The sequence below is a fragment of the Colias philodice genome, chromosome 2 (assembly GCF_061535455.1).
Source record: "Colias philodice isolate Cphi_HAF_F1 chromosome 2, ilColPhil1 Martin Lab GWU primary, whole genome shotgun sequence".
Classification (NCBI taxonomy): Eukaryota; Metazoa; Arthropoda; class Insecta; order Lepidoptera; family Pieridae; genus Colias; species Colias philodice.
This window is the reverse complement of record NC_143087.1, coordinates 3809056-3823943: the sequence shown is the minus strand read 5'-3', so window position 1 is coordinate 3823943 and position 14888 is coordinate 3809056. Positions and strand designations below refer to the sequence as shown.

The following is a 14888-nucleotide window of genomic DNA, read 5'->3' as shown; positions in this document are numbered from 1 at the left end:
TCTGAATAGTTAAGATGGTCTATTGTTAGAAAAATCCTTGCATGTCTACGCAAATGTCACTTTTCAATTCTATACGTTTATAATTTTATACTAACATTGCAAAATATGGGCGAATTCATATTATTGTTGTATTATGACGGAATATTAAAAAAAAAAACACTCATTCATAAGAAACCTACCATAACAAAATCTTAGAATAAGGGTTATCCAATAAAGGGACTATTTTCTATAAGTACGTAAAGCTTCAGTTAACTAACCTGTCTTAGGTGATCCAAATCCGTTTTGTTTCCTAAAAGAGCTAGAGGCATGCCAGATGTTGTGGTGCCAGGCCCATGTGCAGGACTGCCGTGGTGGGTAGGTTTCTTCAATAGATTCAGTACTTCAGTCGCATATTCAAAGCTACTTCTATCTGTGACTGAATATACCAGCAGGCATGCATCGGCCCATTGAATCTGGAAAAAAAAGTTCCAATTATTCAAAGCCGTTATTTAAACAAGGAAACAGTTAAATAAATGCGGGAAAACGAATAATATAAATTGTAAACGATTAAGACTTATTTATGAATATTACATAAGATCTTATAATATAGTAGATAGATAGATAGATAGATAACTCGTTTATTCATAGAACACAAAAAATATAGGTACATAATATAAACACAAAACATAAAATCAATTAACAGAAACAAATCACACGGTATATTAAAAGAAACGGATACATTTAATGTGCACAGTGTTCTACAAACAGGCCTTGGCTCAGCATGAATGTCGGGATTGAAAAACCCCGACGCTGATATTCTGCCAAAGCCTCTAGAGGGCAGAAAAATAAATAAACTTAAATAAATAAACAATTAATAAATAAAGTTAAAAATATAGGGAGATAAAGGAAAAATAATGAAATAATATTAGAATGTATATAGGTAATATCAATAAATAGCAATACACAATATCAAAAATAGATAACACGATACTATAGGTTCACGGCAGAAACAGGACTGTGCAAATGAGGAAAATAAATAGATAAATTAGAAAAACTATTTAAAATTATTGATTAGATTTTTGGATACCTAAAAGGTGGTCCCGATAAACAGTTTTAAATCTTAATTTGCTACAAATGTTGCGCATGGGTGGAGGAATGTCGTTCCAACATTTTGTTGCACAGTACTTGAAACTGCCGCGGAAGGCCATAGTTCTGTGTTTAGGTACAGAGAAAATGTTGGTTCCGAGTCTTACTGGGTTACGACCACCATCTTTTCGCCACATAAGCTTCTCAAATAAGTAAGCTGGGCGTTTGGTCTTCAAGAGGTCGAACAGAAAGCAAGCCATAAATAGTTTTTGTCTACCTTTCATATTTAGAATATTTGCTGAGTTTAGGAAAGGTGTGATGTGAGATCTAGGTGGGACATTAAAACAATATCTAATGCAAGCATTCTGAATTCTCTGAATCAAATGTTGTGATCGCTGAAGAAGGCATGGCCCGTAAGTATTTATACAATAATTTAGTTTGGAAAGCACAATTGATTCACATAAAAGTAATCGAAGGTCAGTAGTTATGAAAGGACGCAGTTTATAAATCACTTTCAAACGATAAAAACAATTACGAACAATGTCCAGCACATGGCTTTCAAAATTAAGATTATTGTCAAAAAGTAGCCCTAAATTTTTAGCCTCATCCACCTCAACGATTGGAATATTGTCTATACATACAGATAAACTCAAATCTTTGATTGATCTCACCTGCCGCTTCGAACCAATTACCATAAATTTGGACTTGTTGGGGTTTAATATCAGTGAGTTCTTAGAAGCCCATGTAGATACGCGATCCAAGTCCTGCGACAACCCATTTAAGCACTCCGAGGCATTAACACGACTTATTGGCGCATATACCTGTAAATCATCCGCGTAAAGGTGATAGTTTGAATATTTAATACACCCAGTTATGTCCGCGGCGTAGATGGTGAAGAGAAGGGGCCCAAGAATCGAACCTTGTGGAACTCCGCGGGTTACTGGGAGTACCGAGGAAAAAGAAGATGTACCATCATTTTTTGTGATGACAACCTTCTGGGCGCGATGATTGAGGTAACTATCGAACCACTGAACCGACGAGTCACTAAAACCATAATAGGAAAGTTTACTAGTAAGGAGGGTTAAATTTAGAGAGTCAAAAGCACGCGAAAAGTCTAGGAGTGTAAGTATAGATGCGCTGCCACTATCCTGGGTAGACAGGATATCATCAACTACCTTCAGCAAAGCAGTACTAGTACTACGAGACTTTCTGAAGCCAGATTGGAGTTCCGGTAATATGTTATTATTTTCACAGTACTCAACCACCTGATTATATACAATTTTTTCCAATAATTTGGAAAGATACGGGAGAATACTAATAGGCCTAAGATCTTTAAGGTCTGTGGGATTATTGGATTTAGGAAGTGGGCGAACAAGAGCCAATTTCCACTGTGATGGGAAAATTGACGTTTCCAGGGATTTATTTATAATAGATGTTATTACTTTTAGTGTAGATGGCAAAGTGAGTAAAATCATGTCTCTGGATATATCATCTGAGCCCCGCGCATTTGATTTGATAGAAACTATAAGTTTACCTACAATATTTTCATTGATAGTACTAAACCTAAAAGTATTTTGACAAAACTTGTGGCTTTTGAAGTAGTTTAGTGTGCTTACATCTGCATCACCGGTACCAGGTATATTAAGAAAGTGGGTATTAATAGCATTTGGGTCAGCGAGATGATCAGGTAGATCCGTACAGTTATTAAAACTGGGTATAACCTTACTTTTTAAATTTTTCCATAAAACCTTTGGATTCTGAATATGAGCATTAATGTGAGTATCATAAAAAGCCAACTTTTCTTGATACATACATACGTTTACAAAAGTTTTTAGCGATTTATAATACAATTTGTCTTCAGTTGATTTACTATTACGATATTTCAAATGAGCTTCATCGCGAACCGACATCATTAGACGAAGATTAGATGTCAACCACGGAGTTTGCCTCTCTTTAACAGAAATAGTCTTTACAGTAGCGTGTTTATCGAATAATGACAAAACACTAGAATTAAAGGTATTCACCATATCGTCGACGTTTTTTATGCGACAAATATCGTCCCATGGAATAGAAATAAGGTCAGCATTGAAAGCTTCACAATTTATATCTTTTAAGGGTCGGTAACTTAAAAATTTAGTAATAGGTTTGGGTTTTTTTATTTTGAAATCAGCGAAAATCATAGCATGGCCACCAAGTTCCGGTATGTGATGTACAGCAGTGGAGGTAACATTCATATTGGTGCATAGCAAATCAATTAATGATTCACTATGAGATGTGAAATGAGTAGGTTCATTTATGTGGTTTACTAGACCACAACACTGAAGGAATTCAGCAAGTCTATTACATTTATTATCCTTCTCATTTAAAGTATTTATGTTGAAGTCACCAAGTAGGATAATAAAATCATAATCTGAAAAGAAAGAAACTGATTCTGTGAGGGAATCGAAAAACAGATCAACATTTTGCCAGGGCGGTCGATAAGCTGTACCTATTAAGATTTTGTTGCAGTTGATATTGGTTGTAATCCAAAATTGCTCAACTGAGGGATAGGTGGTCGGATGGGAACAAGTACGAACTGACATGTCACGTCTGATGAAAAAACCCACACCACCTCCACGCGAGCGAGCACCCGGAGGACGTGGTATATGGCGAAACGTATAATTGGGTATGCGTGGAACGCAACCGTCTTGACCAGAACGAAGCCATGTCTCATTTATAGCTAAAATATCAGGCTTATGTTTTTCGAATGCAACTTGAAATTCATCTTGTTTTGAGCAGATAGACCCAGCGTTAAAGAGACCAATTTTTAGAAATTTATTCTTAACCATTTTTATAGGAAATTAGCTTAATGATGCATAACAAAAGAATTGAATAAATGAAGTAGGAAAGAAACATGGGTAAATAAGTATATATTAAAAATATATAAGGCAAATTGATTACTTTAATAGGATAATTAAATAATAAATATAAAAGCAAATAATTCGTATTAAGAATATAATAGATACATACATAAGCTAATAACATTATATAATATTTATATTTAATATAAAATGATAAATAATCGTAGGCCAATTTACAATTACTTAAAAAGATAATAAATATAGTACTATCGGTTCATTGCATAATAATTTACCTAGCTCTAAATCTGTGGTCTAACATTAACCAGCGAATACAGATAAATGAAAAAATATTTCTTACTTCCCTCCGAAATATGTTGTGGCAGAAAATCTAATTACAGCGCTGAGAAAATAAGATACAGACGGGCAAAAAAGTACAGAGACGAGTATTTATGATTAATTAAAGTCTCGTAGCCAACATTCCAGTACAAAATTAGACAACGATATTCGAGCGCACCCACTTCACGTCGCGATGGTTTTCATTCAACATTTCTTAAATGCTTATCTCTATGTCTCGGCATTTCTTACTAAATAGGTGCGTCGAGACAAAGGTAAATAGTAAAACTGAAAAATTATATCGCGAGGTTTGTTTAATAATTTTACAGCGTAGGAAAATATAGAGTTTAATTATACTATTTCGATGTTATACTAATTTTAGGTTAACAAATTAAAATACTATCCACTTATTACATACAGATAAATAAAGTTACAACGCCCTTGGAAGATATATGTAGTTTATCTTTTGTTGAGTATCGATTGAAAGCCTAGCCGTCATAAGTGTTCTTGTCTATCACTATTCACTACCTTGATGTTTCATATTTCGCCCGCCTACATGTAACAAAAAGCTTCATATCGATTGTTGCTATAGCCTTGTGTGTAGCCTCCGCTTTCAGTATTTTATATTTATGCATTAATTGTAAATCATATTGGCTAAAACTTTCCACGTCAGCACTGCATATGTCGCTTATTTCAATAAAGTTCAAGAACTGAAAGTCTTAAATTGTATTGTACGTCAACGCAGACATTTGGCAGTCGAGGTGAGGTACAATTAATAATGTAGCAGTGTAAACAGTCTGACTCATATTCTACGGGTCACTGGAGCGACTAGAGCCACATCTCATGCTTCTCGTATTATATTCGCGATGATTAACCCATTTACCAGCACATTAAACCATTTCAGACGGAGTTCCGTTCACGCAGTGCTCGCAAGCGGTCGCGTACTTAATTATTATTCAAAAGTTCATATACGCAAATATAACCTTTAAGTCAGTGATAACTGTGAATAAAGTGGCGTGAAACAAGTCGAAAAGTTCTCCGCGGCCCATACTCACTTCTGCGAAACAAGGACAGCTGTCATAATTGCTGTCTCACCCGACTGCCGCTTCAATTGAATTCGAAGGCGATAAATAACACTGACCAGTGTATTCAAAGGATTAAAAACATAATAATAATATTGTAAACTGATTTTTACGCATATCAGTTCTGACATTCCGCCCATTGGAGCGGACGAGAAGTAGACGCTGCCGCAACACCGCGCCAGGGATATTGCAAGACCAGTAGCCCCAATCTACTTTATTTGCGTAAACAGAGGTTACCTGCTATAAAACATCGATTATAGTGAACAAATCGACACGAACTTGAAATTATATGTGAATTTTAAAAATCATCCTATTAATATATTTTAGAAGGCACCGCCGCAACCGCAGCATTCAAATTAGGATCGGAAGACCGCAATCTAAGGGGATTGTACATTTATTTCAATTAATAATTTGTTTTACAGACCAGTAGCCCCTATTGAAGCTACTGTTTAATTGCTATAAGTGTAATTGTAAATTGGAGAGCATAGGAATATCCCCTATTTATTTATATATATATATATATATATTATAAACACACCACAAAGTATTTATTAATATATATATATTTTTTTTTTTCAATATTTTATTAGATTAGGTCAGTTTTTCCCTATTGGGGCAACTGTTAGGTTTCTTGTTTGACTCTTTAGAAATAATTATTGTAAGTATTATAATTATTTTATGACTTTTTATCTTTGACTTTTACTTTTTTGAGAAATAATTATTATATTATTATTTTACACAACTGTCTCCCTATTGGAGCAATTTTTTAGATTAGTGTTATATATATACTTTTTTATTTTATTTTTAGGTTAGATCAGTTTTTCCCCTATTGGGGCAACTGTTAGGTTACATATTTGACCCTTTAGAAATAATTATTGTAAGTATTATAATTATTTTATGACTTTTATCTTTGACTTTTTACTCTTTTGAGACATAATTATTATATTATTATTTTATACAACTGTCTCCCTATTGGAGCAATTGTTTAGATTAGTGTTGTATATAATTTTATTTTATTTATTCCGTGACAATTACATATTGACAATTTACTTATATTATTAGTAATATAACTTTATTTTATTTCTTTAACATTTTTTATTATTATAAGTTCTGACTCAACTTATAACGATGTTCCACACACCCCAAAAACGTATAAGCGACACGAATGACGAGACAACGACTACGACAAGACCTGAGGCATCCGTAGTGCGGAAAAGCATTGACAAACTGGAGGCTCTGAATTCTATCGTTTCACCCCCCACCCGAGAGCCACCAGCTCTGAAAAAGAAACTCAGTAAGAGGCAAGCTGAGGACAAGGAGGGAAGCCCATCTGCAACGACCGCTATAAAAAGCACAAAGTTGATCGAGGGTAAAGCCTGTCTACAAAAAGCTAAAAATCACATAAGGGACTCCCGAAATATGAAAGTAGAAAGGAAAGAGGGACTCATCGTAGCGGTAGACAGACTCTATCAAATAATTAAAGAGTTAGATGCAGAACTCACCAGTGCTAGGGCTAGGAGCGTTGGAAGACAGGGGAGGGACTCTTTACATCCACCCCAGCCGTCCAACGCAAGTCCTACGATATTTGACGACGTACTGGTGAGGAACATGAATTTACAAGAAAGCATGAATGAGAGAATGAAAGAAATGACGAAAAGGATGGAAGAGATGAGCGGAAGTATTAAAGAGAGTGAAGGAAGAATGGAAAAGCTAAGCTCGTTGTTGGAGAGCAATATGACTGTCGCCAAAACGGCAAGTTATGCGGCCGTTGCTTCGAGAGGAGTCGCTGAGCGTCTCCCCGAAACAAGGGCCCTGCATTCGGTCATGGTGTCCTCCAAGGACGAACAAGAAACGGGAGAAGAAGTATTGGAGAAGATTAGGAAGACTGTGGACGCAAAAGATGGATGGGTAAAAGTGGAAAGAGTAAGAAAGGTGAAAAATAGAAAAGTAGTCGTCGGCTGTGTGAGCGAAGAAGAAAGAGATAAGGTGAAAGAGAGATTGGGAAAGAATGAGGGATTAGTTGTGGAAGAAGTGAAAAACAAGAGCCCTCTTCTGGTCTTCAGGGATGTGATGAAGTGTGACACTGGCGACTTCATCACTGCGCTAAAGAACCAGAATGCAGACATCCTTGAGGGCTTGAAAGGGGATGAGCGAAAGGTTGAAGTAGCGTATGTGATGGGAGCGAGGAACCCCCTCCAGAACCACGTGGTGGTCAGAGCGAGCCCACAGGTATGGAGAAGATGGATGAATGAGAGATACGCCCACATAGGGTTGGGAAGAGTGAAAGTGATGGACCACAGTCCGCTGGTGCAGTGCTCCCGCTGCCTGGGGTATGGGCACACAAAGCGCGTGTGTAGTGAAGAGCAGGTACGATGCAGCCACTGCTCCGGTCCTCATATGAGGACTGAATGCGACAAGTGGCTGCGGGGAGAAGCGCCTCAGTGCATCAATTGCACGAAGGCCAAGAAAGGTAGCGTGAAGCACAGTGCCTTTGACCGCGAATGTGTGGAACGAAAGAGGTGGGACGCTCTAGCCAGGTCGGCGGTAGCGTATTGCTGAGGTTGTCCAAGGTGAGTACTTCCAGTACCGAATATTGCAGGCCAACCTCCAGCGGAGCCAAGTCGCCACTAAGGAGCTATTGCTCGAGGCCACCAAGCGTAAGGCCTGCGTAGCGTTACTTCAAGAGCCCTACGTAGGTGGGGCACGGAGTGTGAGGACATACAATGGAGTGAGGGTCTTCCAGAGCGATGGGGAAGGGGTCGGTGTAGTTAAGGCGTGTATTGTGGTACTCGACGACTCACTGGACGTCGAGCTACACGCACGCCTTAGCAACAACAACATTGTTGTGGCCACCCTCAGAACCAAAGCATGGGAGATGATTGTAGTGTCCTTCTACTTCGAGCCCGATAAGCCAGTAGGGCCCTACCTGGACAATCTTATGCGGATAGGAAGAAAGTTAGGTTCCAATAGGATGGTCCTGGGAGGTGATGCGAATGCAAAGAGCCCGTGGTGGGGTGGTGACAAGGAAGACCAGCGAGGTAGGGATGTGTCTGCTGTACTGGAAGCAATGGGTATGCACATACTCAACACCGGGGACATCCCGACATTCGATACCATCAGAGGGGGGAAAAGATACTCCAGCTACGTGGATGTGACAGCATGCTCCGACGATCTGCTGAACCGAGTGGGCGACTGGAGAGTAGAGGAGGGTCTCACGAGCTCGGACCACAACGGCATATCATTCGGCATCAGACAACAGAAATCCACAGGCACGAACATAATACGAACTACACGCATATTTAACACACGCAAGGCAAACTGGACTCAGTTTCATGAGAAACTGACCCAGCTGATGTCAGACGGACAATTGACTTCACACGACATAGACACAATACACAGCACACAACAAATAGACGAGGTAATAGACAGATACACACAAGCAATCACACACACATGCAGAGACACAATGCCGACCAAAAAACACACACAGAAATTCACCTTGTCGTGGTGGAATGATGAGCTCGCGCAGATGAAAAAGGAAGTTGCCACGAGGAGACGAAGGATCCGCAACGCAGCACCTGTACGCAGAGACCGCGTTGTTGGATTGTATTTGGAACAAAAGGAGAAGTATGAAAAGGCGGTGAAAGATGCGCAATGTGAGAGCTGGAAGGAGTTTTGCCGGAAACAGGATAGGGAGGGGGTCTGGGAGGGCATCTACAGGGTGCTGAACAGGGCCACAGGGAGAGTGGAGGATCTGCCCCTTACGAGGGGCGGTGAAACCCTCAATGCCCGAAGCTCTGCGGAACTGTTGGCGGAGACCTTCTACCCCGTGGACCTGGAGAGTGGTGAAAGTGAGGAGCACCGTTTGACGCGCCGGCGGGCGAAGTCCTTGGACACCGAACTGCCGATGGGTCCGGACGATCCTCCTTTCATCATGGAGGAGTTGAAGGGAGCCGTTAGGTCCTTCAATCCCAAGAAGGCCCCCGGGGCGGATGGCCTCACGGCCGACATCTGTCAGCACGCTGTAGATTGTAACCCGGAGTGGTTCCTTGCGCTGTTGAACAGGTGCCTCACTGTCGCCTACTTCCCCAAACAGTGGAAGTGGGCGACTGTGGTGGTCCTGAGAAAGCCGGGCAGGGAATCATACCGGGTACCGAAAGCCTATCGACCGATCGGTCTCTTACCTGTTCTCGGCAAAATCTTCGAAAAGATGTTGGTCGCCCGACTCAGGTTCTACTTGCTGCCCAAAATAAGCCCCCATCAGTATGGTTTCATGCCACAGAGGAGCACCGAGGACGCCCTCTATAGACTAGTGAACCATATCAGAAATAAGAGGGAGGAGAAGAAGATTTCTGTTGTGGTTTCGCTGGACATAGAGGGAGCTTTCGACAGCGCCTGGTGGCCAGCCATAAAGGTGCGGTTGGCCGAAGTTGGGTGTCCGGTGAACTTGAGGCGGGTGATTAGCAGCTACCTGAGTGAAAGGGGAGTGAATGTAAGGTATGCAGGTGTGGAAGTGAGTAGGGAAACCAATAAGGGGTGCGTACAGGGGTCCATAGGTGGACCGCTCCTGTGGGACCTCTTGTTGGATCCCCTGCTGTGGATGTTAGAGGAGATGAAAGTGTTCTGTCAGGCGTTTGCCGACGACATAGTGTTAGTGTTTGATGGAGATACGGGTTTAGAAATAGAGGTCAAGGCAAACCGCATATTAGGAATAATTGACGAATGGGGTGTCAAAAATAAGCTGAAATTCGCGCCACATAAGACATGTGCCCTGCTCTCGACAAGAAAACTAAAATATGACAAGCCACGACTTACAATGGGTAGTGTGGACATCCAGTATTACGATAACATTAAGATACTGGGCCTTATTATTGACGGCGGCCTGACGTTCAACGACCATGTCGGGAGCGTTTGCAAGAAGGCAATCGCCCGCTACAAGTTGTTAGCGAGAGCAGCCAGAGTAAGTTGGGGGCTTAACCCCCAAGTGGTTAAGACCATATATATCGCCGTTATAGAACCGACTATCTTGTATGCATCAGCAGCGTGGGCACCCACAGCGGAAAAGATGGGGGTCCAAAAGAGGCTCAACACCGTTCAACGGGGTTTTGCCCAGAAGATCTGCAGAGCATATCGGACTGTCTCCCTGAACTCTGCGATGCTGTTGGCTGGGATTCTCCCTCTTGATCTCAGGATACTCGAAGCTTCGAGGCTTTATGAGATCGGGAGGGGTGTGTCGCACCCGGCGGTGTTGAGGGACAGGGAGGTGGAACGAATGGCACCCGCGATTGAGGACCCACATCCGGCAGAGCAGGTAGAGCTGGGGTTCGGCTTGGTAGATGAGGACACCTATGCCGACGTGGTTGACAGCCACGTCCACAGGGTCTATACGGACGGCAGCAAGATTGAGGGTCGCGTCGGAGCCGCCCTTTCCGTATGGAAAGGTGAGGCCGAGACAAAGGCCGTTAAGCTTGCGTTGCCACCGTATTGTACCGTCTATCAGGCTGAGCTCTTAGCGCTCAAAAGAGCAGTAGACATAGCCTGCAAGAGCGGAGCGGCAAAGGTCGGTGTCTTTAGCGACTCCAGATCGGCGCTCCAGGCGGTTACCCTGAGTTCCCGTCATCCCCTGGCTGTGCAAACACGGGCGGCCCTCCGAAATGCTGCATTGCAGAGGCGGGAGGTCTCCCTGTTTTGGATTAAGGCGCACGCAGGGCTTAGGGGGAACGAACGGGCAGACGAGTTAGCCAAGGAGGCCGCTCTGGGGTTGAGGAAGAAACCGGATTACGATCTGTGTCCTGTTTCATTCGTCAAGCGTATTTTGAGACAGGATACGATCAGCGAATGGGATAGGAGATACGATGTAGGAGGAACGGCCGGAGTCACGAAGCTCTTTTTCCCAAGCGCTGCTGCTGCATACAAGGTAGTCGGGAAAATAGACATCACACACCACACCACACAAGTACTGACTGGTCACGGCGGATTCGCCTTCTACTTGAACAGATTCAAGCTGAAGGAGAATCCGTCGTGTCTATGTCAGCCCGGAGTAGAGGAGACGGTTCCTCACCTGTTACTCGAGTGCCCAATTTTTGCAAGCAATAGATATGCTATTGAGCAAAAATTGGGCATGGCGATGACGGGTGAGAATCTGCCTTCCGCCCTGGGGGACAAGTGTAGGGATACTTTCTTTAAATATTGTAAATATATTGTAGAAGTAGTCAATAAGCGTAACAATGGCGTGTGATGTGATTCTGTGATATTAGTATTAGGATAGTTTTTAATTTTTTTTAGCATTTATTTTATTTACCCAGTATTTTAATATCTTTGACTTTGTATTTGTAATATTTTTAATTTAGTAATAATTTTATTTTTAATTTATTATGTGGCTGAAAATTATGTATTTGTAAATAAATAAAAAATGAAAATAATGTCTCTGGACAATATTCCAGAGGTGGCGCGAACACCCTGTGATGACGGGTGCCTTTTAAAAAAAAAAAAAAAAAAAAAAAAAAAAAAAAAACCATTTCAGACACTCGCAATATTTGTTTGCGGAAGGGTCAATTGATTTTGTTTTAATGTTATCCAGATGTGACTTGACAGCGAAAGAGAATTCGAACAGTAACACCCAAATAGATTTTTAACTGTAAGCAATAAATTAAGAAGTATATTGCTAGACTGTAGGTATTATTTTCGGATCGGTCAGGCGTCAGCCTGCACGCTTTCTTAATATCAGTGTAGATCAAATATTGTATTAATCAGCTACATTTAAAATGGCTAGTAGACACACCGCTTTAAGATTATTGTAATATAAAGGGCGGATGTAACAGTCATAGTTAATAGCTATTATCGTGAAGGGTAACGCCGGCGCTAACTAGACTATAAAAAAATAACCTCGAAATATGTTTTTATTTTTAAATAAATCTCTAACATCCTTAATCTTTCAGTGATTTATTAACAGATCTGTTTAGAGAAACAAAGGTCATTCGGAGAGTTCATTCTGATCGTGAAGGTGAGTAATATTGAGTTGTAAATAAGATTTCGAAACGTACTGCATTAACCTACATGCTTGAACTACTCTGAAATACATGAATGCAATAATATGAGATATGAAAAATTGAATTTGTGCGTCAGATATAATTTTACCTGTTCTGTGGGAATCTTGTCAGGATTGGATCCGGAAACATCGATCACTTCTAATTCTATTGGTGTTCCATTTATGGGCACAGTCTGCCTATAGAGTAAATCTGAAAAAGAAAAATTACCAGATAGAACCAACCAATCCGTCAGAAATAATACTATTTAGACGTTATTTTATGTGATAAATACCATGTACCTGTGTTTGAGTGATATTCCCCGATATATCTCCGAGTGAGATACCTCACGATGAGAGCTGCAAGAAAACAGGAAAATTATTAATAAATTTGATAAAGCCGTTGGCAATGCTAGAGCAAGAAGGGAAATTTATTGAAAACATTAGGTACCTAACCTTCATTTAGGTGACCGAGTTTGTAGGAATTTTACAGTGGCTTTTGTGGGCATCCAAATGGATAAGTGATAGTGGATTGTTATCTAAGAAAATAAAGTTTTCATGTGGATTACATCACACAGTAATAGGTCACTGAAATTACGACTGAGTTTATGTAATACTTCGCTGAAATTTATAGTCCAAGGCCTAATTCCTGTTGTATAACACGAACCTAATTCGATTTTTTCAGAATGGCAATGACTGCTTTAATCCTTATGAACTTTCATGTAAATGTCAATAGTAAATAACTTTCAGAAAAAGTAACATACCTAAAATGGGACAAAGATTACAAAGTGCGAATCTGAACTTTTAAAAATTTTATTTTTACGTATAAAATTAAAGAAGCCATTTGGACAGATTTTGTTATCTTTATAATATAAGTTTCAAATAACGTCAAATAAAAGTAGGTTAAGTATTTTCAGATTGTAGAACCTGAATAATGATACGTTCTCTCAAAAATTTAGGTTAGAACAAGAATTTTCTTTTATTATTACAGTTATCAAGCGTTATGATCTTGTGTCATTTTTGTGTGTCATATAAATATTTTTACAAGATATATTTTGATTTTATGATACGCTTTCTCTAGTCTCTGAATATTGTTTTATTTTGCAAGATTAAATTGTCTGCGGTAAAGTGTTCACACAAAGGACGGTTAACAGGTTAATGCACGCATTTGCACTCACTTTTATTGTCGAAAAAGCTCTTATGCATTCGATCAATTTTTATCAGACTGCATTGTTAGAGAGTATTATAGTCGATTATCCCAATTTAAATTTATTTTGGACTTAACATGTTGATGTTGTAACGTTACTTACCTGATTTGCCAACTCTCGAGCTTCCTATGACAGCGATGCGAACACGCGAAGGACTTGTTCGTTCGTCCCTCATGGCTTGAAATATATTACGCAGCTGAAACCATGGAAACTATTGTTACTTACATAATATTCAACACATTTTTACACCACCGTCAATTTCTGAAATGTAATCTAAGTAGCACTCTCTAGTACATTTTTCTTTAAAGCCAACAACAAATTAATTACGAAGACAATTTATTGTATCAACACTTTCAAGGTATATAATATATAGGTTTTATAGCAATGTAAATTAATAAATTCTTTGCGAGCCTAGTTTTGCGTTCACTTTGATGCGGCCATAAAAATTCCGCTGCTTTTACTAGTTATTTTCGTTACTTATTTTCATAACATCACAATTTTAATTACTTATTATCTTGAATACGGTCCAAGTATCGCAGTTTCTTGCCTGCGAGTGGCATATTCCTTTCATTCATTATTAGCCACAACCAAGCCACAACCCAAACATGACGGTTTTATACCTACGCACGACTCATAAGTACGTCAGAGGATTACTTTTTTAAAATAAGACTGTTTAATACGCACACTTCCGTCAGTCAAAACAAAAACAAAACATAAAAGCTCTATTTATGTAATCCCTCAATCATAGATAAAATATGCACCAGCAAATATTCTCGGAAAAAATTAAAGTGTTTGTGAGTATTATACTCTGTTATATTATATCGTTCTTACTACTACAATAATGACGCATGTTTAGTATCTTTACATAAAACTAAAATAAATATACAATCTCGCAATCGTTTATTATCTCATATGAAATATATTTAAAGCTATAAATCAGTATTTGTGGACGTGTGAAAATACATATATAACGTTGCTTTGATTTATCACTAAATCGTACAACAAGTAATGAGGCATGTCCAGTATTTTTAGAGAGATTTTGAAGATTCGCGTCAACATTCCCCGCCCGCCTAGTTGAATAACCCTAGAGACATGTTTTTGACACATACAAAACATTCTATAACCTCACTTTGCAACCTTAACTCCTCTTGTCCGTCCTCAGGGTTACACAAATTATGAATGATACAAAAATCCGAGAATAACTATTGTTTGAATAATTTTCGAATTTAAAATAGATTTACATTCTGACAACTGAAAATATCTTGATAGTCGAATGTTGTTGAAAGCTTATAAGTAAAATGGGAAGAAAATAATATGATTAATAATATTATTTTGT

General features: G+C 39.4%; 2 protein-coding genes across 2 annotated transcripts in view; one reads left to right on the top strand and one right to left on the bottom strand.

The window, feature by feature from the left end:
- Positions 1 to 14888, bottom strand: part of LOC149490282 (ras-related and estrogen-regulated growth inhibitor-like protein A) — a 28259-nt gene that overhangs the window by 3283 nt on the left and 10088 nt on the right. Inside the window, exons 2-5 of the mRNA XM_089702404.1 lie at positions 13655 to 13748; positions 12648 to 12704; positions 12458 to 12558; positions 258 to 452 (exon numbers count right to left, since the gene is read on the bottom strand). Of these exons, the coding sequence (XP_089558530.1) occupies positions 258 to 452; positions 12458 to 12558; positions 12648 to 12704; positions 13655 to 13727 (426 nt within the window). The 5' untranslated portion in view covers positions 13728 to 13748. The remainder of the gene's footprint in view (positions 1 to 257; positions 453 to 12457; positions 12559 to 12647; positions 12705 to 13654; positions 13749 to 14888) is intronic.
- Positions 10291 to 11572, top strand: LOC149490283 (uncharacterized). Its single transcript, XM_089702390.1, has one exon. The coding sequence runs from the start codon at positions 10386 to 10388 to the stop codon at positions 11556 to 11558; it is 1173 nt and encodes a 390-aa protein (XP_089558516.1). The 5' UTR covers positions 10291 to 10385; the 3' UTR covers positions 11559 to 11572.

Coding starts and splice junctions, on each gene's coding strand:
- LOC149490283 (XM_089702390.1), top strand. CDS start 10,386: ATGGGGGTCCAAAAGAGGCTCAACACCGTTCAACGGGGTTTTGCCCAG.